This window comes from Microtus ochrogaster, chromosome 10 (assembly GCF_000317375.1).
Source record: "Microtus ochrogaster isolate Prairie Vole_2 chromosome 10, MicOch1.0, whole genome shotgun sequence".
Taxonomy (NCBI): Eukaryota; Metazoa; Chordata; class Mammalia; order Rodentia; family Cricetidae; genus Microtus; species Microtus ochrogaster.
Window position 1 is genome coordinate 3,983,037 of NC_022016.1, and position 25,260 is coordinate 4,008,296.

At 44.7% G+C, this 25,260-nt stretch overlaps 1 protein-coding gene across 4 annotated transcripts in view; it reads left to right on the forward strand.

Moving 5' to 3' along the window:
- The first annotated feature begins 8,197 nt into the window (after positions 1-8,197).
- Astn2 (astrotactin 2) overlaps positions 8,198-25,260 on the forward strand; it is a 1,041,512-nt gene continuing 1,024,449 nt past the window's right edge. For 3 of the 4 annotated variants that reach the window (XM_013348224.2, XM_026782390.1, XM_026782392.1), the window contains exon 1: positions 8,198-8,748. In XM_013348224.2, the coding sequence (XP_013203678.2) occupies positions 8,283-8,748 (466 nt within the window). In that variant the 5' untranslated portion in view covers positions 8,198-8,282. Of the gene's footprint in view, positions 8,755-25,260 lie in introns of all 4 variants that reach the window. The other variant, XM_026782391.1, reaches the window with a different exon arrangement.

Below are 25,260 nucleotides of genomic sequence, written 5' to 3' on the forward strand. Positions count from 1 at the left end.
CTCCCTCCCTCCCTCCCTCCCTCCTTCCCTCTCTTCTCACTATAGTCCAGGCTGGACCTCATATCAATCCTTTTTCTTAAGTCATCCAACGTATATGTATTTTTTTTTATTTTGCATTTGCTATTGATTCCAAGAGCTTAAATGAGGACATGGAACACTTTAGACTCTCCATGGGAATACTTTTTCACAGTGTCCCTCATGCCTAGAAATGTTTTGTGGTAGCATGACACAGAGCAGAGGAAGAGAGGCAGGCAAGAAAGAAGAGAAGAGGCTAGCGTTTAACTTGTTTTTCTTTTTGTCTCTGTAAGCTAGAGCCTACGTCTGAAAACAAAAAATGTGCTTGAGATCGGGGAAGGGTGACTTCCCATAATTTTTCTTGAATTTCACCATAAGCCTCTTAGAAGGGAATGGAGTGAAGCTTCAGATTCAGAGGACACAGAGAACATCCAGAATCCCAGCCTTGCTGAGTCTGCAGATTCTCACACAATAGTCATCAAATAGAGTTCGGTAAGTGGGTCAGCAGCAGCAGTGGCCTCTGCCTCCCTGAGAGACATGCAGGAATGGTCCTGAGAGTCAAGCCCATGTTAAGGTCCTTGAGGTAGCAGGGAATAAAGGGGGAAGGGTGTCTAGATTTGGAGGTCAGGTCATTGAGATCTAAGAGACTGTAAAAAGCCCATCTTAGAGTCTCACCTCAGGCCACCAGCCAATTAACACCCACCAACAAAAACGAGAATCATTTCGTTCTTTAGATGAAGAAAAGATGTCTTCAGAGACAGAATACTTGTGTAAGGTATCAAGGCTGCCAAGTGGGATGGGTGGAGTTTAAATCCTGATTTGCTTGTGGCGAGAACTTTTAGACATTACATTAAAATTGAAAACAACATGCATACAACAGTCCACAACATCACTGAGTCCTCAACCCTAAATAAGTCATACATACAGCACTTTGTAGAAAATAGCCAGAGAACGGGAGTGGGGTTTATGAAACCCTGCCTTCTGGATATATGCCATGGCCATAGCAATCATCAGCACATAGCAGCTGGGAATGAACTGCAGCAGACATGCACAAGAATTCACATGAAAATGGGAGTGGCACGAGTGAGAAAGAAGGGGTCAGCAGTGCTGTGGAGGTAATGGGGAGGGCTATGATCACAGTATTTATAGACACATCTGAAACCGACAAAACGTGAAACAACAACATTGAAATGTACAGGATTTTAGAAGCTGTCTTCTCTTTCTCTCCTATTTCATGTTTACAGGTTTACTAAATGGCACAGTGGAAACACAAACCCAGTGTGTTCTTATGCAAGAAATTGTGTTTCTAACCTGTAGGCATGCATTCATTTATCTATTCAACAATCTTCATTGATAGCCTCAGTGGCAAGAATTATAGGATTATCACTTTTATGGAAATGATAATTTAGCAGAGAGCACAAGACTCCTGACCATCCCTGCTATATAACACTCTTAACTCTTGCACTCAACTTTCTCTATACACCCCAAAGTTGGAAAGGTTTTAATTCATTTACATTGCCCAGCATCTTTCAAAGCCTGCATTTTCTGTGTTCTCAAATGCTTCACATGCAAAGCAAGGTTTTTTAAATCCCAATTTACAGTCTTTCAAGAATTCTATGAGAAAAAAAAAATAGAGAGCCTGTCTAACACATAGCAGGCACCCAGTCAATGTTGTGGAAACAATGACCAGATGCTGATGTTGTTTTCTGTTCAAAATATAACAATAAAAATCATGTGCGGCAGGAAGGAAAATGGCCCAGTGAAGAGAACATAGCAGAGAATAGAGCTTAAAGCTTACACTTTTCATCAGCAACATGCATTTGAATGCACCAGGTTAGGAGTTCACCTTGAATAAATACAAAGAAGATACTGCAGTCCTCCCCACCACTCCCAAATCAAACAGTATCTCAGAAAGAAAAGACTCCAGAAAGGAGGAGTCCATGAGACCCAGAAGAAGGACTGTGAAAATGCACCAGGATTAAGATTTGTAAAAAGAGGTCCATACAAGCATCACCCACTAATGTGCTTTAATGATGAGAGATTTCAGGAGTAAGAGAGGAAGAACGTGGATAGGTCAAATGATTAAAGAGACAAAGAGGTACGGAGGTTTGGGCACAAGCAAATGAATGATAGCTATGAATTAAAGATGAGTGGGCTAGGATCGGGAAACACGAAAGAATGAATGAGGACGGAGAGACTCACTCTCAAGCAGTACTGTGAGGATTCTGACTGCAAGAAGGATGGGAAAGAATCTCTGTAAATCACAGAACAAGAAGGGGGTGGTGAGAGGCAGGAGGGGGAGGGAAAAATAAGATAATAAATTTGAGAATTGTTAAGGGGAAGAGTAAGAGAAGTACTGAGCTGAAGCAGAAATCAGTCAAACAGTTGTAAGTGGAAATGAAGAATGACAATGGTGATTAGAACAGCCTTTCATTTTTCACAAAAGAGAAGTTGGAGACAATGGTAAAAGTTTGCTCTATATGAGATGTAGCAGAGATGGTCTGAAAATGGAAATGAAATGGAGAAGGAAAGTAACGCGACAGAGGTCACGGGGGGGGGCAGATAAACAACTGTGTGCCAGCAGAAAGAAGCCATCACCACTGTTAGGAATGACTGACTATGTGCCGGACAGTACAGGTGCTTCCATCTGCACCTACTACCTCATTCTGCCTCTTCGTAGGTAAAGAATAAAGCCTGGACAGAGTTATGAGTCTTGACCAAGAATTTAGCCAGCTAGTGAGTAGTAGAGAAAAACAATTTGAACGCACAACACCAGGAGAGACCTCTGTCGATATAAGGAAATAGATAGCAGCAGCAGATATATTTATAGTGATCGAAATTTGATCCAGCAACAATAAAAGGAAAAGTTCCAAGATTGACAATAATGCTGTCATTGATCGTAAACCCACTGATGGGGCTGGGCTCAGCACAGGCCTGACGCCCAGGGGAGGCTGAAGGGAAGGAGAGGAAACAGGCTTTGCTCACTGATGAATGGAGACAAAGTGCTGGGCGGGGCGGGGGGGGGGCAGAGCAAAGCAGGATTAGAAGGAGGAAGTGAGTTACCCAGAAGGCGGTGATGGAAACCAGGGAAAACAAATGGTAGAGATTCTGAGCACAAAGGGGGTTGATGGAAGACTGAGCTCAGACAGAGCAGAGATAGAACCTGAGATAGTAGTCCTTTGTCCTGAACTGGGGTTTATTTGTGGCCCACTAGTCATCTTGAGGCTTAAGGAAGAAGGGATATTTTTTAAAAATTACTTGAATCGTAGAAAACAGGGAGGGAGAGAGAGAGAGAAAGAGAGAGAGATGGAAGGAGGTAGTGGGGATGGGCAGATAGAGAGAAGTTTATTATAGAATTTTAAAAAACAATGCTCTATTCTATTCTCTGTAGATGTATAGTTAATTGCTATTTTGAAGACTGTCTCACAGTAAATTCAATAAATCTCCCATCATTTCTGGCACGATACTTTGAGGGTTTACTCCCTGGTGATTACTGCACTGGCTTGGATGTAGACATAGTGGCAACTAATACAGCTCTGATATATTTGCGTGTGTTAGTCTTTATGCTTAAGGATGTATGAATGAATGGATGTGGGTGGGTTCTTGTGCACATGTGTTTAGGTACCAGAGAACATACTTGGGGCCTCCTTCTTCAGATGCCATTTACCTCCCTGTCACTCACACACATTTTTTCCCCAGATACTGGCTTGTAGCTTACCCAGCAGACTAGGCCAGTTGGTTGCTAAGTCCCATAGATCCCCTTGTATTTGCCTTCCCAGCACTGGTATTACTAGAACATGCCAGCATGATTTGTTTTTTTATATTCTTCCTGGAAAGTGAACACCGGTCCTCATACTTGCAAGGCAGCAGTTTACTGACTGATCTTTTCCCCCACCCAAACCCACATCTTGGTATATTAAAGTTCATAGTCTGGTGAGAGAATTCATACAGAAACAACAATAGGGAACTGACTATCACTATATTGAATAAGTTTGATTAAATATAACTGTGCTAAACCATAAAAGCATGTAGAGGTGGATAACAGGCTGTCTGAGGGTCATATTAAATGACATATTCGATTGATTGGCAACTAGGGAGTGAGGTTGGCTAGATGAAGGAAAGGGACTGCTCTGTAGGCAGAGAGGAGTCTATAAAGATGCTGGGTCCAGGAGCTTGAAGTACTTAGATAACAGACATGAGATTTCTATTGGGGGCCAAATGGTTGTGATGAAGTTTCCTCGACAGGAGACTGGAGGAGAGAACAGCAGGTAAGATGTGTACGATGATTGGATTTGCTTGTATCATTAATGAGAGCTTCATAGGTGTGAGACGATTTCCCGTGCATGGTCTCATTTAATTCCTACAATGACGCTGGGAAATGGGGAGTACCTTGCCCATTTCACAAATGAGAAATCAAAAGGTCCAGTAGATTCCTTTAGGTGGCCTGACCCAGTAGGTAGACAGCAAGGCTTGTGTATAAGCAAAGATTCCCTTCCCAGCCCCTGGTTTGCCAACCACCCCAAGTAGTGTAAACAGAAAAACTGGAATAGATTTTGATACATGATAAAGAAAAGGGGGGGGGAGATAAAATCCTTAAAAGTTTACCTATATAGGCAAATGTGAAATACAAAAGATGAAATAACAGGAAATATTTTGGAGGAAGAATGGAAAGAATGAAAGGCAAATGGAATTTTAGATTAGCAGAGTCAGAAATGGAGGTCTAGGGGACCTTAGGTAAGAAAAAAATAAAACATTGATGTAATAAAGCTAATCAAACCAATAATAAAGTGAATCGAGGGTAGAAGGAAATAGAGTGACTGCATGGAGAAGGAGCAGTGACCACCAACTCCAGGACAGGCATTTACAGATGGAGGGGCTGCCTGCAACGTGTGGGGGGGAGGAGGAAAGTTGAGGAGTCAGATACCTCTGTTTCCTGCCTCTTGGAAAGTGAGATTAACATCAAGTTTCCCATCTTTCTTAATCCTTAACTGTCATAACTGTGAGTAAATTGTAGATGTTTCTTAGGCCATGTATCAAAATAATAATTATAATTTATTGAGCACCCACCATGTGCACGACAGAGATTATCATTATAGTAGATACACCTTTATGGTAGTTTCTGGAGTCAGGATCATTTGCTCTGAAACCCGAATTCATTTCCTGCAGTCACTCTGGGTTTGCCACTAACGTTGGTTTTGTGCTCTGTGGCCGACTTTTATGCATTGTCTTCTTCCTTTCTCTCTTTCTCTTCCTCCTTGGACTTTCTACACTACCCATGATAATGTTTGCCCTTGCTGCCCTCTGTTTCTGCATCCTATGTTCTCGGACAGATGTCTGGGTTCCAAACAACAGAAACTAATTCTGAAAAAATTAAGTAAAAAGACAATCCAAAGTTCTGTGAGATTAGATCACACAGAATCACCAAATGAGTCCATGGCCTGGTCTAAGGATCCCTGATGGGCAGAGCACAGATAAAAATCACAACCTAGAACCAGTATGGTCTTTGTAACAGCAAGCACACTATGAATCAGAAGGAGGAGCTTAACAAAGATTTTCAATGGTTTATACCAAGACACTAGGCTCCATACAGTGAAACTCATTCTACAAATAATGAAATCTGTATGTAATTCCCCCAAAGTTGACACTTTGGCCCTTGTTGGATTCTGTGTGATGCCACATTCTCTCCCGGAATCTGGAGTAGCTCAGTTTGATTGGTAGAGTCTGTATCACTCTAAGGCCCAAGCCTTAACTGCCGGGGAGGTTGATAAAGTGTCTAGAAATATTTAGATTCTTCTTGCTCTGTACCTCTGACAGCAAAACACTTTCTGATGCAGGCTAAAGATCCGTTTAGAGAGAAAGCAATTGCATTTGGAGCTTTAACCTGCAACGCCTACCAGACGCTGGTGGCTTCACTCCAGTGCTTGGCACCCTCTCTGAGAAGCTTTCCCTGATTTTCCCAAATTGCGATCATAAGACACCTCTCAGAGTCTGCCTTTTGGCCTGTCTGCCTGGGTACCTGAGATGCTTTTGCACAGGTATCTTCCCTGGACCTCCCACATCCATCACTTTTTAGGTCTCTAAAGGCAGTAGTTCTGTTTATCCATCACCGAGTGCCCATAAAAGTGCTTGGTAGGGTATTTGTTGGTGAATGAATGAATGGAAGTGTTCGTCTTGTTTGACAGGCCTTTGTATCAGAGGCTCAGAAAGGACTTGCACAGACTCTGCCTTACATAAGGGAGCCCTTTTTTTCCTAGTGTGCACTTCTATAAATGGACTATGTCAGCATATTTGAAGAAAGGGCCATAGAGAATCAGAAGGCCCCGTGGCAGAGGATAGTAGTGGATTGTAAGGGCACAAAGGGGAGACTGAGGGAGGCAGAGCGTCATGTCTGGGGAAGTAAGTGGACTGAAGCAGGCATCAAGAGGCAGGAACCATTTAGAATTAGGGGACTAAAGGCTGGATGCCACTCTCTACCCCTTGGCTTCACAGGGGAGGAATCCTTATAAACCTCAAAACAGAAACAGACTCTACTTCCAAGGTCATTAAGGACAATCGAATTTCACAGAAACAGGCTAGGTTTAGAAGCTGAAAGTTCGAATCCAAGTTTTTAGCCAAGCTACCTTAGAAAGTTTCTTTACTTCTCTGACTTCCTCATCTCAGTTTTCTTACCCATAAATTGGAAATAAAGACTCCCATCTCACTAGATTATGGTTATGTATGAAGCTTACATATCCACATGTCTACACCCAGAGGAGGAGCAGCACAGACCTCTATTTTCCCTGTGCTTTTAGTTATCTGCTTTTATCCAAAGGCTTAGACAGATTTTAAAAATTGTGAAGGGAGAAGGAAAGAGCAATCCTCGTGAAAGCTAAGAGGGAAGAGTCAGAAAAGGAAAAGTTAGGAACAAACCTGCCAGTGCTAAGACTGTAGTAAGGTACAGGCGGCTGAGCCAGACAGAGGAGGAAAATGGCTCATAAATTATAGGAAGGAAGCATTTATGAGATTAAAGTCAGCGCAGAGAAGAAGGAAATGGGTGCACAGATGAAAGAGAACAGAAAGAAGCAAAAAGATGAAGAAAAGACTAAATAGTCAAAGCAGAGTCACTATCATGTAATGCAGGCTCAACTCCTGAAGAGGTGACGGCTCCCTTTGGGGGCAGGTCTGAAGTATCTAGGTTAGAAACTGGACTCATCCCAAGGCCACAGGGTGCAATATTCAAAGACCCAGATTTACAATTAAGCTCTGATCTCCAGGAAAGTGTGTGTGTGTGTGTGTGTGTGTGTGTGTGTGTACCATTAGCAAATTTGGTGAGTGAACAGTCCTTTCCTGTGTAAACTGGGAAAGGACCCAGAAGCTTAGGGAGCCAGGATAGGTCTCTACCTAGCACCCTTTTCAGGAATTTCTCACTGAGAGAAGAAGCAGCCAAACAGAGCTGCTCCAGGCTTAGAGCAGGGATCCAAAGTAAAAGTGCCTGAGTGGGCTGCCTGGCATGGAGGCAGCTGGGTACCAGAGCCGCCTAGCTGAAGTCAGCAGCTGGGGAGGGTAATAGGGAATGAAGTTTAAAGCTTCTGCATTCACTGGCATGTAATGCAACAACCCGGACCTGGATGGAGGGCGCAGGTGGTGTCCTAGTAGTGAGATCGCAGACAAGTGACTGTGAAGGGGGTCCTGATGCCCACCAGAACTTATTTCACACGCTACAACTGGGTAAACACGAGAGAAAGTTTGCTTGAATATCCTGAGGCTCTCCTCAACCTCTAGGAGAGCAAGGCCTTGGTCAAGACTAGGTTAAGGTGCACCCCTAGGTGCAGCCTGGGGTTTGAGACGAGGAAGGGGTGAAGCTAGGACAGCTGAGTTGACCTAGGATGGATTGGAGGCGACACAAGAGGGCCCTTAAGTGTTAAGAATTTTAGAGAAAGGTGTTGAAGCTGAAAAACCTTGTGCAGGAGCCAGAGCGGGGATCCTGGGAAAGGGGAGGGAGCTACTGGGGCATGCACGAGGCCGGGCGGAGCCTCCAAAACGCTCAGAGTCCGCCAGGGGAGCAGGTGAAGGGGGGCCGGCGGCGGGGCGCGGGGAGGCGGCGCGGGGGGGCGGTCCAGGACCGATCGGGAGGCGGAGCCCAGAGCTGGGGGCTGCTGGCTAGTGGCTCTCTAGGCTCCTTAGCTCGGGCGTCCTGGTTCGCTTCAGTGTCCGTCGTCTCCACCGCTGCTTCTTCTTCCTTCTTCGCCACCGTCGCCACCGCCCGCAGCACCGCAGCCCCTCCCGCCATGGCCGCCGCCGGAGCCCGGCGGAGCCCGGGCCCCGGCTTGGGGCTTCGGGGACGGCCGAGTCTCGGCTTCAACCCGGGGCCGCCGCCGCCACCGCCGCCGCCGCTGCTATTGCTGTTTCTGCTTCTACTGCCGCCGCCGCTGCTTCTGGCCGGCGCCACCGCCGCCGCCTCGCGGGAGCCCGACAGTCCATGCCGGCTTAAGACCGTCACGGTGTCCACGCTGCCCGCCCTGCGGGAAAGCGACATCGGCTGGAGCGGTGCCCGTGCCGGGGCCGCGGCCGGGACGGGAGCCGGAGCCGGAGCAGGAGCCGCCGCTTCCGCGGCCGCCGCGTCCCCGGGCTCCGCGGGTTCAACTGGCACAGCTGCGGAGTCTCGTCTCCTGCTCTTTGTGCGTAATGAGCTCCCCGGACGCATCGCGGTGCAAGATGACCTGGACAACACAGAGCTGCCCTTCTTCACCCTGGGTAAGGGTAGGTGCCACTCACGCGGAGTCGCAAGGAACACAGAACCCCTAAGTGATGCCAGACTGGTGGGGGCGCCCTGGGGATCCCCGCTCCAGGCTGCCCCATCTGGGTATGCAAAGGGCAGCGAAGGGGCCCCGAGGGCGCACAGGTGGTTGGGAAGGAGTGTGGGGCAGGAGGTCCTGGAGCGCGCGCTCTGGGAGCCCGGGGGCGTGCCAAGGATCCCGCAGTGGGGACCTGGCCCTCCGCTTCGCAATCCGTTTTTGAGCTCCGCCCCTTGCATTCCGGACGCTGGAGACACGAGTCGCTCGGCGTGCTCTGACCAGAAACTGAGCAAGATAGACCCTTGTCCTGACGCCAGTTAATGGTCAAGCTGAGCACTACCCCTCTGGACAGCTCCACTTTTCTCTGGTCTCCGAGTTGTGGATTCTGCCTTTCCCGTGGGTTTTCTCAGGATCATTGCAGAGTAGCTACGTGAATAAGGAAAGACCCAGTCCGGGAAGGCTCTGCTTCCATATGGGCTTGGTGACCTTGGCTAAGTCGCTTCCCCTCTGAGCTTCGGTTTTGGCCTTCTGTGAATTGGGGCTGGAATCGACTGAGTAATGTTTGAGGACTGGGTCTCTGAGCCCAAGCTCTCCACTTTTACATTCTCCCTTCATCCCCGTTATCCTCATCACCTTCTCCCTTCTCCATTCCTCCTAGTTGAGAGCAAGCTTGTCCTTGCTGTTCGCTTACTGGGCTAATAATAATAAAAGCAAGAAAAAGGACAGGAGAGGAAACTGATGGGGGTAGGGGGCTCAAATAGAAAAGTTAATCAGAAAGTTCGCCAGCAGCTTGCCGCCTGCTGATTCCCGGCGCGAATCCCAGAGGAGTCGGCCCTTCCGTGGAGCTGTGGGAAGCGCTGCTGATTTCCCACCCGGGTAATTGATAGCTTAATTATCTCAGAGAGCATTTACAAAAATGTTGTTCCCCTTAGCTCTCCCGCGCTCGCTCTTCGCTTGCTCTCTCCTCCCCTCTTGGGGGCGCGGGGCGGGATTGGTTGTCGGAGTCAGGCCAACAACAGTGCGGGAGAGGCGCCAAAGGCTCGCATGGAAAAGCTTCTCCAAGATCCTTGTTGTCTGGGGATCTAGATCTGGTTCCAGTGTCGCGAAGCGGCGGGCTTTAGCGGTTGGTATTCTTAGGAGCCAGTCCGGAACCTCCGAGGTTAACTCTTGGCTTTCCGGAAAAGACCTACACAGTAATGGACTAGACTTCACTCCCCTGGGAGCCCTGATGTTTTAAAATCTACTTTGCAATACCCTCGCTCCTTCCCTTTCATTTTGGCTCTTTGGCATTTGAGCCAGCAACGAGGGTCCCCGTGCCTTTCTGACTAGCTGTTACTTGAGTAAACAGCTTTCTGTGGAGATTTCTGGAGGGGGCAAGCAGGAGAATCCCTGGCGGGTTCCCTGGAGACTTCCTATGGCAGTGCCTCTGGAGTGTAGCATGTGACACACAAATAAACACAGACACACACACACAATCTCTCTCTCCTCCTCCCCCCCCTCCTTCCTTCCCTGCCTCTCTTGTATCATAAGCTAAGCACTCATAAACACATGCATACAAACTCTCAGTAGCCTTTCCCATGTGCACCCAGGGGCTGCTCACATTCAAGGAAGGTGGTGAATAAGGGTCTAAGTGGAGTTCATGAAGGCACTAAGCTTGGGGTGTAGGTCTCTTCTCTCAAATATACAAAAACTGTCCTCACCACTCTGTCATGCACCTGCCCCTCCATCCCGACATAGCTCTCCTCCAGATAATATAAGGCATAGCCATTCAAGTGAAGGAGACAGAATGCTGGCCCCTGAGTAGTGCCTGAGTTGGCATTCAGAACTTCAGAGCATTCCAGTTCATCAAAGATGTGAGAATTAAGTCCAGCTACTTATACAGTTGCCTCAGAATTCCTGGAGCTAGCAGTTCTTGCCATTTTTAACTTTGGCTTTCAAGTGGATGGGCACCTCAGTAAGAGTCAAACAAAGCCCTGAGCTGGAAGTCTTGAGTGCCTTAGAATAAGCATGAGAGTCCCTGGTACACTCCATTTGGAGCCTTTTCCTGATACACAGGCCGGAGCTGGGTGACTGGGGACCTTCCGCCCCTGGAGTAGTCAGACACTTGCCTCTTTGGCTGCGCTAAGCTTTTTGGGTCCACGCTGTGAATTGGGCTCCCATCACCACCCCCGCCCCACCCCAGAGTCCTGCATTGGCAGCTCAAGAGCTCCCGACAGGGATTTGGCTAGCGAGGTACTCAGCAGATGGCAGGGTATAGCAGGAGCTGTGTAGGGAGACGTGGGCTTTTTATTTGTGTTGGTCTTCGAATGTTTGCGTGTAAACATGAAGTGCACAATGAGCTCTTAGAGGGCCAGGCTGCCTGGCAATGAGGGTTTCTGACAGCACCAGGAGGGGGTGGGCAGTGTGAATTATTTATGACCTCTTCATTCCCAGTGTCCTAAGGCAGCTCCATTACACCTCTGGACCTTTATTCATGCTCTCTGATATTTACTTCTGGCCAGTAAGACTATATTTTCACCATGACTTTGTTCTTTTAGGGAGGGGTCATAGCTGTGTGTACAAAATTGGGGCTCAAATCCTGCCACTAGTGGGGAGTGTGGAGCCACCACTAGGGTATAATAGTGCTTGGCAAAGCCCTCCCTGCCATAACTTGGGTCCTGGACTCAGGGTTGTTGCTTGCATTTAATGTTACAAAAATACAAAAATTTAGTTGGGGCCCTTAAGGTATGTCTCTGCATATACCATCTATTATTCTTATTCTTCAAAGCCATCTTCCCTCTTTCCACTCTGTCTTGTATTGGTAATTTCTGAGATTTTCCATTTGAATCCATTCCTTTTTATACCTCTCCCTCTCCCACAAATCAAGGCTGCTTTCTGTAAATTGGAACTCATGTTTGGATGTGGAGGATCCCCAGGTTCTCATGTGTGGGCCTCTTATTTTGAATCTGATTGTGTCAATGGCATTGACAAAGTAAATTTTTCCTAAAAGTGATCAAGGAATAGCAAGTAGTTATTGAATCTTTAATGTCATGCTGAGAGTTTTACTCCTGCCATGTATTATTAATTCATACAAAATATTATGGAGAGTGAACTACTGTTATTCCCAGTTGACAGATGAGGAAACCTTCTGAGAGATTCCTGTACAAAGTCACACTGTGGGAAAGTGCTGGAACTGTAAGGAGGATCCTTGACTATTGGGTCTTCTTGGCGATTGTCAAGCTGGCATCCCGAAGAAAGGTTGCTGTTGATACAGGACAGGTACTAGGTAGAGAGACAATCTCTGCATCAACAAGAAAAGAAACTAATTCGCAGGAATATCCACTATGCCAGAGAACTGAGTAGGAGGGTTTGAAAGTGATACTTGAATTAAATGATCAAGTCCCAGGACTGAGGACTGTCAAGGGCATGCTGTTTAGCAGCAGATGACTGTGGAGATGATGTAACATCAGGGAAGAAAGATATCTCTATAGACTTAAAGACTAGACTTTTGGGGATACTTCTTGTAGCAGAAAAAAAAATAAACTTGAGCTACAGTTCACTGAAGATTGTAGAAGGAAATTTGAAGAGAACCTGAGTGTTAAATATACCAGGGGAACTTATTTAGTGCTAGGCTCTAGTAATCTCTCACATGGCTCACTGTGACCTTGAACAGGTCATTTTCCCCTCCAGATATGCAGTTCTTTGTGCTGTAATATGAGTGGGTAGATGAGCCCTAAAATAATCCTGTGGTGTAAGGCTTCTGTGACCTACTCTGTCATTTCTCACTTCATTTGCCTTTGCTGGTTACATGGGGGTGTTGGTGGAGATGTATTGAAAAAAAAAAACTGGTTTTGAATAGGAACAAGAGTTAATGAAGGGCTTCTGAGGTCAACCTGCATACCACAGGGTCCTTGTCTGCCCCTGGCAGCCCTGCAGTCTGCTCCTGCATTTGACTTCCATGCCCAAGCATAGGGAGGTATAATCCTTTTTTCTCTTTATGATTAGAGTCTGGCCAGACTGTTTACTGCCCGATTCAGCCAAAGAAGACAAAAAGTGTCAACATTTGTGAATAATTTGTCTTACTGTGTAAACCTGATAGGAGCCAATGTAATGTACAGACAGTAGGAGTGTGAAGAAAGAATGATCTTTGAGTATATCTTTAAATGCACCTCCATTTGTAAGTCTGGCTGAATCCTGATGGCCAGTCCCTGAAAAGATGCCTTTTTCAAGAAAGTGATCAACTTGGGTGGAGGAAAAACATACACTATGAAAATGCCCAAGTGATCCATCCAATGGTCAGTCCAGTGAAGGGTTTTTTTTTTTTTTTTGGAAGTCTTCATAGGAATTGATACTCAAAGGTGGGGTAAGGGACGAGGCACCTAATTGGGGGTGAATGAGAGCAGAGGACTTATTAAGGGAACACTCCGCAGAGGGCTGAAGAGGTTTTCTTTAAATGTCATCAGTGCACAATGAGAAACCTTTCTTGTGTGGGAAGTCTTTTTAAAGAACATCCAAAAAGCAAAGATAGAAAGCAGGGACAGGCCAAGGGAGCTGTCCAGCAGCTTGTGTGCTGACCCCCGGGTTATAGTATAAGCTGGCTGAGAGAAGACAAGGTCACCAATAACCAAGAAACTAGCAGCTTTTGGTCAGGTTTTTGAGAAGGGGACACAGGGCCTTAGAGATTGTCTCTGTATTGGTTTCTGGTTTGATTATAAAGATTCATACCTTTCATTTGCATGAAGGAACAATGCTTACAAGTGTGCTATGTCACCCAATGGTATTTCTGATGCCAGAATATTTGCTAACATCAATTCCATTGTTCAGTTGTGAGAGATTCTGGAATGGAAAAAAGGGAGACTCTATCTCAATATCATGCTATGTTTCAAGCAATGTTTGTATTCCATCAGTCACCAAGTTGATTGTCATTAAATGGGTATATTTGGGTAACAGTCAAATTTCAGTATCTGCCCTGCTGGGATGGGGATAAGTGTAAATGGTGCCTTAGGTTGCAGTGGTGCACACCTCTGTTAACACAACTCTTGGTCTGCATGCTTTTCCCCTTTCCAGTTCCTTCTGTCATTCCCCACCCTACTTCTTTCCAGCTGAAATCTAATGAAACCTATTTAACACTCAAGGCAGAGAAAAATGCATTTCTTGCTATTAGAGAGCACCATGGTGGAGAGAAGGGGGTGGAGTTGTCCCAGTCTGTCAGATTTGGTGTCTGAGGTGCTTATGTGCATGTGTGTGTTGGAGGTGGTGTTGACAGTAATGAGACAGCAGACCTGTGGTAGCTTTGGCAGGACCCAGAGCTTGACTGTGACCAGGCACAGTCAAAACTACTTGCTTCTCATCCCCTTGCATGTTGTATTTTGGGTTTTATCTGAGGTCAGAGGACATGAACATGTGTTCTGAGAGGGGGGGGGCTGGAAATTGACAGTGACCTCTTAGGTGATGTCCTAAAACTGATAGCATATTGTCTTTTTTGATTACAAACTGTTAGAAGGCATTCAACCCACTGTTTCCATATTATATAGCAACACTGAGTCTGGACAAAGAAAAACGCCCAGCTCCAGTTAACACTTCAACCTAGGCTCCTCTTACATGAAGAACTAGTTTTGATGCATCTCAGTGCATGCAGTGTTTTTGAGCATCATAAAGTATGCCAGTCTTTTCTCCTTCCCTGCTAAATAAATAAATAAATAAATACCCTTAAGCAGAAAAATCTCCTTAGGGAAATTGAATTTGTTTCCTGCCCAAGTATCCAGCTGGTTGGATTCAATCTCTCCAAAAGAACCCTATCAGATAATGTATTTTTGTACTAGAGGAGGGGGACCCTTTCCTTAGAGGGTGGACAGAAAAAGTCTGTTCTTCTCTAGAAGAAGGAATGGTTGTATTTAACCTTGGGTGGAGCAGAATCAGAGGCATGCTTGGTTTGCTGTGCTGACACTTTCCCTAGTTCTCTCACTGACCAGCTAGTGGCAACAGAAGATTAACTATAGCTGGGTTTCCCTTCCCTGCAGCAGAGCAAACAGCTTTCTGCCTGACTAGCAGTCAGACAGCAGTGCTTGGCAGGACTTGCTCTGTTTGCTACTACTTGCTGTCTGCTTTCAGTCACTTTTTTCTACTGTCTGTGGGTATTTTTGGACAACAGCATCCAGAAAGAATTCTCTTTTGAATGGAAAAGGTGGGGATTATCCACAGAAATGTTAAGTGCAAGACTGATATAGTCTGCAGTTTCATTCCAGGAATGCCAGACTATAGATTCAGTCAAGTCTGTAGGTTGAAATTTGAGAAAGGCATTGTATTCACAAACATAAGGCTTTAACCTCATGAGGGAAGTACGTCCTCCGCTGTATTGCTACAGACACTGTTGGGCTCAGCAACACTTCTCTATGCTACTGAATTTCTGTAGTCAACTCGTTTATTTTCCCCAAGAAGTCTCTTTTCTAGTCAGTTTATCCTGTCAACTTGATTTTATCAGAAAAACAAGTATCATAATGGGAATGTTCACCTGGCATTTTCTTCTTGCCAGGTTCAGGCTCCCGCGTACTAGTGCAAGTAAGTCCCTTGATCACATTCTATCCGATTATCCTACAAGGACCTTTCCCCTTCAATTTCTAAGTGCTTTACCCCCACCCTTATAAAATCCCTATTTTCCATCTAAGACTGAGTTCAAGTGCCAACTTCCCACTGGAGTTTTCTTGAACCCTTTGCTTCAGCATTGACCAGTCACCATCAGTATGAAAACCATCATGATAGCTGCCAGTCCTGGGAGAATTCCAAAGCATCCGTGACATGCCTGATTGCTCTGGTATCATTGGATATGTAAGAGAGTTGGTTACAAGGACCACTGCATTCAGGAGGCTTCTCTCTCATCTGCATGTGTACATACATGTATGTACATGTCTACTGCTCCAGAACAACAAAGTTAAATAGGATAAGCAAATTCTGAAGTATATGAGAGATGACAGGTTCTATAAAAAGTAAACAAATACAAGAAAAGAGAATTCAGAGTTCTGAGATGAGGGAGTAAGTTTTAATATAAAATATCATAGAGAGAGGAGTTTATTGAAAATGTGAGGTTGGAATGAAGGCTTAGGAGAAATAAATTTTTATCCAAGAAAATCTAAGAAGGAATATCCTAAGCAGAGAGTCATCCCAGAAAGACCTGAATCAGGAGCAGACCCAGGTCATTTGAGGCACAGCAAAAGATGATGAATGCAGTTGCAGTGTAATGGGCAAGCTGGCAAAGAGAAACCAAGTTACACATGGCTGTGCAGGGAACTGTCAGGATATCAGCATTGGTCCCTGTGCCATTGGATATGCATGAGCTTAAATGAAAGAAAACCAAGCTCTGACTTGCTTTTCAAAAGCATTACACTCTGCTCTGTGAGGAGATGGGATGCGAAAAGAAGGACCCCAGAATCCTGTTCATGTGAGAAAGTATGACAACCTAGAGTAGAACAAGAGCATTGTTTATAGCACATGTTTCCTTACCTGTCTTGTGCTACTTTGCTGTGCAGCCTCCAACCAGCCAGCAGACCACTCTCATTTTGTACTACAATGACTATTTCCTTGGCATGGCATAGTGTACAGAAGATCATGGATAATGGTAACTTCATGCTTGCTATATCCCATGTCCAAATCCATACTTGAAAAAACCAGAGAGGTGTTTCAATCACACTTTTCCCCTTAAGGATGAGTTTGAACAGCACCTCTTCTTACAAGGAGCTTTTCTTAACCTGAGACCCAAGAACCATTCCCACCATTGTTTCTAGTACCCTTATCTGGGTTTTGTGTATGGTACAAAAGAGACAGCATGATTAGAAGAAAGAGTGCTGGGTTTGTGGAAAGGCCTTACTTTAAGAGTTTGGAAACCAGGCAAAGCATTAGAACTGGGTATTATGGCAAACAGGAAGGAATTGGACAGTTAAGAAGAAAACATGTTCTGGAATTATCAAGTGTTAGAAGTAGAAAAGCAAGATGTCCTTAGCAAGTCATTGGTGGGCAGACGTCAGATGGTATATGTGCTGACTTGCTAATCGGCTGTGTAATCCTTCTGCTTTAAGAAGGACAACCACCAGGCAACCAGGAACGGGAGGAGAGAGAATCCACTAGTGTCAAGTAACTATCATTATCCTAGAAATAGTGACCACATTCTGACAATGATTGTGCCCCATGTAACACCTACTTCTTCTGCCTTTTTATGTGTTCCACACAGCATTCAAGGGCAAATGTCATTTGCGTGTATCACAGGCAAGCATAAAACTTAGAAACATACTCAAAACTGCATGGCTCATATGAAACTAAACTTGGTCCAAACCCAAACAAGTTCTCTCTGGTTCTTGGGTTCTGCATTTTCTCTGACCTTCATGTCAAACAGAATAAGAGAAACTGTCAAATTAGATCTCTTTGTCTACCCCATTTTATCTCTTGCCACTTCTCATTAGGAAGAAGTTTCAGCCATTTCTCATATAGGTTCTTGGGTGTGCCTGTCTTACCGCACAAGGGAGCCAAGCACCTTGTTTCTGTGCTGAATGTAGCTGACTCAGCATCTCTCCCGCATACTTCCCCCACCACACACACACACACACACACAGCTTAGTGCTTCTTTGCCATGAGCACTGGGCTTCGGTTCATATACCGTGGATGCTCCTGCCACTCATAAATTTCCTTGGGAGGCAAATTACGTTTCTTCTGTGCCTTCTAGGATGCCTCCCTCCTGTTTTATCTTTTGTCTCCCCATCTTTCCATTTTCACTCATGTTCTCTGCTCTTCCTTTCTCCCATCCCTTAGGAATTCCCCACCTTTATGCTATGTGTAGTCGTACAGAAGACTTAATGACCGTGTCCTTTCAGGAATTTGTACAAGTTTAGTGTTGTCTTTCTAGCAATGGCCAGGGCATCTGGTATCTATGATACACAGTTTCTATTTGGCTGGGTGCACTCTGTTAAAGCTCTTGTGCTTTTTAGCACTATTATGTTATTTTTATATTTTATACTTTTAAAATGGGATTTGCATTGGTCAGAAACAATATTATATATTAGAATTCTACAAACATCAATTAATATATGTTCTTCTAGAACACTGGAATTAGATAATATGCCTTTCAATTTCAGGCAAATAAATCTCTCATTGAATTAGCAGAGAGATGTCCATATTCCAAGACCCCATAAGGGCTCCAGTGCAAGATGAACAATAGGTAAGTTTCTCTGATGGGGAGTCAGTGAGCTGAAGTGGAGCATGTACCAGTTTTCAGCATCCGAAACCGGATGCAGACTCTCCAACACACATCTGCCTGAGCCAGGGTTCCCACATGCCATCTCTGTAAACTAGCCTTTGACTGCTTATTCTTAAGGCAAATGGAGCACGGCAATCGTGTGTGTGGTTTTCTGGGATATTTTTCTTTGGTGAACTCTCCATAAGCTACAAATTAGTCAGGACCCAGCACTGTGCACAATTCTTACTTACAGTAAGCCTGTGATCCTCGTGGAAATGCTGAATACCCATAATAGCCCAGCATGTTCTGTGACTCTTTGCCACCTGGGATCTTTGTTGTTTTGTTTTGATTTGATTTGGTGTGTGTGTGGGGGGGGTAGAGGTATGAATAAATAATGAATGTGAACTCCACGTCTCCCCTCCTCCTCTTTCTATATCTGGATTCACTGCCTATGCCTCTCCTCTCCCTCCCTGTTCCTCACTCAGTAAGGCACAAAAGCATGAAATGGCCATTGATCTCTGCCAGCTATGGGGAAGTGGGGGCAGGAGGGAATTCTGGGGTTGTCTGAGGACAGTTTAGGCAGAGAAGCACTGAGACACTGAGGCTAAGGCTGGTGAGTGTTGGAGTAGCAGGTGGGGGATATTCCTCTCCCTTCTGGTGGTGGCTGGCTGACAGAGTCTTACTCTCAGGCATGCAGGGAAGTCACGAGTGGCTTTGCAAGCAGCCGAAAAGGAAAGGAACATTTCCATTAGCAGAATCAGCAGTAAAGAGATTTCCAGCCACAGTAATAGCTGCATTTGGGGGAATCATTTCATTGGTGCTGTGGGCGGAGGAAGGAAGGATGTGGGATGGTAAGGAAAGGCACAGGAGACAGGTGCTTTGCTTGATGATTAAGTGAGAGCCAGGTGCCAAAGGGGAGGTACCTGTTCACTATGGCTGATCCTTTGACCAGCATCCAGGAACTCCCGATGCCCACCATATGGGCAGAGCTTTATCTGAGAGGTCTCGATGAGAGGATTTCTGCCTACTCTGTGTTGTCTTTGTTCCAATTACCTGAATTCCTCCTTTCATGGTTTTCACAGCAGCAGCAGCATCCTCTGGACTCCTGAGATTTGTACATGGAAAAGGGTTAGTTAACTCAGATTTTTCTGAACTTAGCATCTCATATGTGACACAGTCAAACCCAGGCTCTCAGCACAGGAACTTCTGGGTCAAGTGGGTCAAGGCTTGGAAACCTGCATTTCCTCAAGGTGCTGACTCTGGCATGTCTCTGGAGGATTTCTGAGATGCCCTGACTCATGCATGACTTCAGCTGCACTCCTCATGTGCCTTGCCTGAGGCCCTAGCCTCACCAATGATGTGCACATGGTTGAATTCCTGACCCGAGGGTAGGAGTGCTAATTGCTTCCCCCTAGATCACACCTCATCTCCATGTCACCTACAGAAATCCTGGGCATGACCTCACTATTGCTTCTTCCAAGATGCCTTGCTTCTTTCCCTCCCTGGATGCTTAGATCTTCTCCTGGATGCTTACACCTCCCTGGTGTGAGTGCTACTTGTAGCAATGGCAACACAAAATGCCCAACTAAGCTTAGGTTTTAGATGGAGGATGAATTCAGATTTCATGTAAACATGTCACATGCGGTATTTGTGGCATAGTTATGGTAATGTCTCAATAACCTAAAATTTACATATGAATGAACAACTTGTGTCATATTTATGAACCATAAGGCCCACTGTTTTGTTTTGTTTTTTTTAAGTCCTGCTGGGGAACACCTGTTACTATTTGATTTGATTTTTAAGCCCACTTAGCCTGTATATCCCCATCTCAAGAGATCAGTTATCCAAGCTAATGAATTGCCTCCCATCCTTTGCCTTGCCTCATGCTGTTTTAATGTCCTCTAGAAGAAGTCACTTTTGAATGTCCACTTCCACTGCTGTCACCTATGTTCAGAACATGGGCCCTCCTAACATAGTCTTCTCCTGGTCTTCTTGTGTTCTCTCTTTCTTTGTTCATTGCAGTTCATAGCTTATGGACCAAATGCAGCACTATGATTGATGTTGTATGGCTTATAAACTGATTAACTCATCAAAAATAAGAAAAACACTATTTTCTGATACATGATAGCAGCATGAGACTGTGATTTCTCTGACTATAAAGTGTTGTTGGAACACAGTCACGCTCATTAGATTCTGTGCTGCTTGTGGCCACTGTTGCTCTTTGGTGGCACAGGCTGATGGCCACAGAGAGTATCTGGCCTGTGGAGCTGAAAATATTTACTAATTGCTCTTTATAGAAAGCTGGCCACCCCTGCTGCACAGAGTAGCCAGAGGAACCTTTCCAGGCAACAAATTGCTTTTTGCTACTTCCTCGTTTAAAGCCTTCAATTACTCTTAAGATAAAAATCCTAATTCTGCTTCAAGGTCCACAAAGTCTTAAATAATTTGCTTCCTTCCCAGTTCATTGTCTACCATTTTTTCCTTGGCTCACAAAACTCAGATATTACCTCCTTTAAGATGTCCTCCTGAACCAAAGTAGTACCCGTGTTCACCTCCTTCCTTGTACTTTCTATTCCATTTACTTCTAAAAGCCTGGGCCCAGCAGCTTCCAGAAGACAGGGAGGATTCTGTTTAGCCATTTTCTCTGCAAGACCTGAAGTTTAGAACACTGTCTGTAATGGGTTCTGACTGAATTGAAAAGGGCTGCAGGGATTTGTGTAGCCCTGTGGGTAGACGCCTCATGAAACCCAGTCTATGGGTGATGTGGTCATGGACAGCTGGGTGTCTTCTGTTGATACCCATTCTGCTTGATGTTACAATTGAGGCCCTCTTCTCTTCTGGGATGTTTCTGTCTCTAATGTGATGTGACTAAATGAAGTCATCTGTGAAGCTCTTCTTTACTGTGGGCTCCTGCAGGCGTCCTGGAGGGAGAGGACTCCCTCTGAGAGCCGCTGAGGCTGGAACACGGCAGCCTGCCTGAAAAACCTTCCTCCTTTCTCACTTGGCTTCTTTATGGGGCTTCTGAGATCAAACCCTGGGCTCTGAGCCCAGGTGTGACTGGAGTTTCAAGTCCAAACTCACTAATTTGTGAGAGAACCTTCTTCAATTTTGTCCTTTTTAGCTTCCTCCAGGGAGGGAGACCTGAGAAGCTGACCACTGAAAGCAAGCAATTACCAGACTGCCAATAGTGGGCCTCCTACTGTCCCTACCCCTCCTTTTCTCTCCTCTTTGTTCTCTAGCTGCTTTAAAACACCTCTCCAAACTCCTGAGGCCTCTGGAGAGTTGCTCCCCCCTTCACCTTCCTCCTTGTTTCCAGACAGAGAACAGAAGGGCTCTTCTGCCCTCAGAGAGACAGCATGCAGGAAAGCAGGATGGGAGGAGGGGAGAGGACGAGGGGGATCTGGGGAGCAATCTAGGGGCTGAGGCTCTGCACTGGCTGCAGCAAGGATTAGAAACTGTAACAGGTTTGTAAGCTAAGAAGCATACAGCTCTGCTCAGTTTAGAGACAACAGAAGTCTGGTTCTGCTTCTGCCACTGCAGGAGCTCTGTGACTTCAGATAAATGACAGTCCCTCTTTGGGTCTCAGCCAGGATTAAGCAAATGTCAAGAGGCTGCTCTTCTTCGGGGAGCTGGAGAAGAGTAGGTCACATAGGGTATCCTATCCGGAGAAATCATCCAGGCTGCTCAGCTGCTGGAGTCTCAGGTGCCTGGAATGATGCCCAATATGCAGTCGACAGTTAATAAATGTTTGCTGAGAGAAAGAAAGAATAAATGATGAATGGAAAATATGTGTGGTCATACTGTCACTCTCCACTTCTGAATCCATGAGATACATTGCTAATCAATCACTTAATCATGGCTCCAGATTCCTTCCTGATACAAGACCTCATCAGTCACTACCAGTCAATCGAGGTTAGCATGGGGAATGACTTTAATTCACATTCCCTTGACTAAACCAGTTTACCATAGCACCCTAGCCCCTTTGCGTGATGCTTACTCCTTCAGGCATTCAGCAGCCCAGGCAGGGCTGTAGTTGAGGTTTCTATTGCTGTGATGAAACACCATGACCAAAGCAACTTGGGGAGGAAAGGTTTATTTGGCTTGTGTTTCTACATCTTTGAAGGAAGTCAGGAGAGGAATACAAGCAGTGCAGGTACCTGGAGGCAGGAATTGATACAGAAGACATGGAGGAGTGCTGCTTACTGACTTGCTCTCCATCCCTGGCTTTTCAGTCTACCTTTTTCTTCTTATTATTTTTTTGGGAGGGGGGAGTTTGAGACAGGGTTTCTCTGTAGCTTTGGAGCCTGTTCTGGAACTAGCTCCTATAGGCCAGGCTGGCCTCAAACTCACAGAAATCCACCTGCCTCTGTCTCCTAGTGCTGAGATTAAAGTGCTGTGTGCCACCATTGCCCAGCTCAGCCTACCTTCTTAAAGAAATTGGAACAACCAGCCAAGGGGTGGCCCTGCACACAATGATCTGGCCCTCCCATATCATTCAGTAATTAAGAAAATGCTCGATAGGCTCACGTATAGCCCAATCTTATAGAGGAATTTTTTTCAACTGGAATTCCCTCCTCTCACTTTATCCTTTGTCAAGTTGACATGAAATTAGCCAGCATCGACCCTGTGCCAGGGACCTTGGAGCCTGGAAAATGCATGGAGCTCTCAGTCTATCGGTATAACCACATTGGTATGTTCTGATCTGCAAAACTCTTTTTCATGAGTATTTTTAGCATCCTCACATTATACATGAAGAAATAGAGCCATTTGGAGAGATCAAGTCCATTACCCAGGGTCATACAATAAATAGTATTAGCTGCATTTACTTAAAAAGGAAACTTTGTATCACTGTCATGATTGGGTCTCCAGAATAATGATATAGATCGAAGATAGCCTTTAAAAGTAATCATATCAGAATTAGTGACTGTTGAGTACTCAGATCTAAATGGGGTATTCATACCATTTTTCAAGACTAGAGAAACATTGAGAAGAAGAGGGGGAAAGAGTGTAGGGACCACAGGAGGGGGAGGGATACTGTGAGATACTGTTCTCATTATATGGCACAGCCACTGTATTCAGGAAATCACAGAAACTGTGGTTATCTGTGTAAGGTTATCTTGAGAAGCTATTGGCAATTAATGGTTACTGTGGGAAGGAGAATCATTTTCTTCAGTGGTGCAGCCACTGTGAAGTTGTACATGCTTCACTATATTACTCTTGTTCATGTTTATGGGAGCAATCCTAATTAAACTCAGTTATTCTCCTAAAACGAATCAAAACAAAACTGATCTGGCAACAGGAGAGGGGCTTTGTGGGAGGAAAGGAAGGTTCAGTGAGGGTTTCATGGTTATAAGAGGGTTTCATTAGGGGTGAAATGGCCAAAGTGCATTGTACAAATGAATAAAATTATCAAATAGTAAATTAACTTAAATTAAAAAAAGAAATTAGCTATTGCCACAAAAACTACAGTCAGTGCCACCTAAATTCGTCTCAGGTAGCAAGAAATAATGACCAAACCCAATGTGAAGACATGGATGTTCTTAATTTCGTATTTTTTCCACTTAAAAGATTTCTTCTACTACATATATTATATATACAATATATATTTTATTTAAAAATATATCTCAGGAGACATAGGCAGGCTCTATGAGTTAAACTCTACGAGTTAAACTCTATGAGTTCAAGACAAGCCTGGTCTACAAGAGCTAGTTTCAGGACAGTTAGGGCTATTACAGAGAGAAACTCTGTTTTGAAAAACTAAAAGAAAAACATTCATACCTACTCATATCGACTGTCCCCTTTAAAGATTTAATATAGATGTCATGTCCCTGGTTCTAATATCATTTTTTTTTGTTTTCAAAAAACAACTCCTAAACACATTGCATATTCATTCAGTACAGAAACCCTCATTTTCAAGGTGTGCTGCTTTTTTTTTTTATCAACTTGACATAAGCTAGAATCATCTGAGAAGAGGACACATCAATCAAGTAATTGCTTCCATCAGGCAAGTCGTTAGGGTTGCTTTCATTGAGTACTAATATGAGAGGCCCAGTCCACTGTGGGTGGTGCTATACCTAGGAAGGTGTTCCTAGGTTCTACAGGAAACATAGTTGAGCAAGCCATGGCCAGCAAGCCAAAAGAAGGATTCCTCCATGTATTTTGCTTCAGTTCCTGCCTTCAGGCTCCTAACTTGAGTGCCTTCCCTGGTTTTCCTCAGATAGAGACTGTGATATGAAAAGGCAAACCAAGAAAGTTCTGTCCTCCCTGGGTTGCTTTGCGTCTTGGTGTTTAATCACAGAAGTAGAAAGTAAAGTAGGACACAAACAGAATACGTTTGTCCCCCTTACTAGTCTATAAGCTACCATAATTCAACATCATTTTTCTTTAGTAATTATAACTGTAGTAGCTAGTGTTTATTACATTTCTATCCTTAATTTTTAATTTTAACATGAGAAATGCATGCTTATTGTGGCCTTCATGTAATTCAGAAATATTTTTAAAAATATATAACTTTCCTTCAACTTCATCTAAGAGGTAGCTATGGTAAGTAGTTTACAGGGATCGATTTGGAGGAGTTTGCCTGAAGAGCCATTTCTCACACATCAACAAAGGAGAAGACACTCATGTTCACTCTGCAAACTTCTCTCTGGCAGTTCCTGAGTAGGAAAAGACTGTCTTTTGTAGGAATCTGACTTTTTACCTGGGTTCCATCATAAGTCACAGAAGCATATTCTGTTCTGCGGCTCCATGAAAGGAATGCTCTCCTTTTATCTGTCTCTATCACTGGGATTAAAGTGTCCATAACTTACAGATACACTCTTCCAGCACATCACTTTCCCTAAACCACTGCATTGGTACCCACTCTCACATGGCATATTGACACTAGAACAACGGCAGCTGATATTTCTGCTCTGTTTAAAAAAGATTGCATGGCTAGAGAAAGTTCACTGACAATTGAAATGTAATTGTATTTATAACCTTAACTTTACATTTTAATGCAAGGGATACAGTCTTGCTGTAGACTTCTTATACTATAAAAGAAATACCGAGAATGTCAGAAAAAGTGAATCTTTCCTCTGAGCTCATTCCTTAGAAGTCGTGTTGGGTACATTGCTAGAATCCTTTTGGAGATCTTTGCCTGAAGAGCCATCTTAGATGTGGCAACACAGAAGAAGCAACTCATCAACTTCACTGTCCTTAGCTATATAAGATTATCTTGAACTTGCTAAGGCCCCAGAAACTGTCTCTGTAAGTCCTCACTTATTGTATACA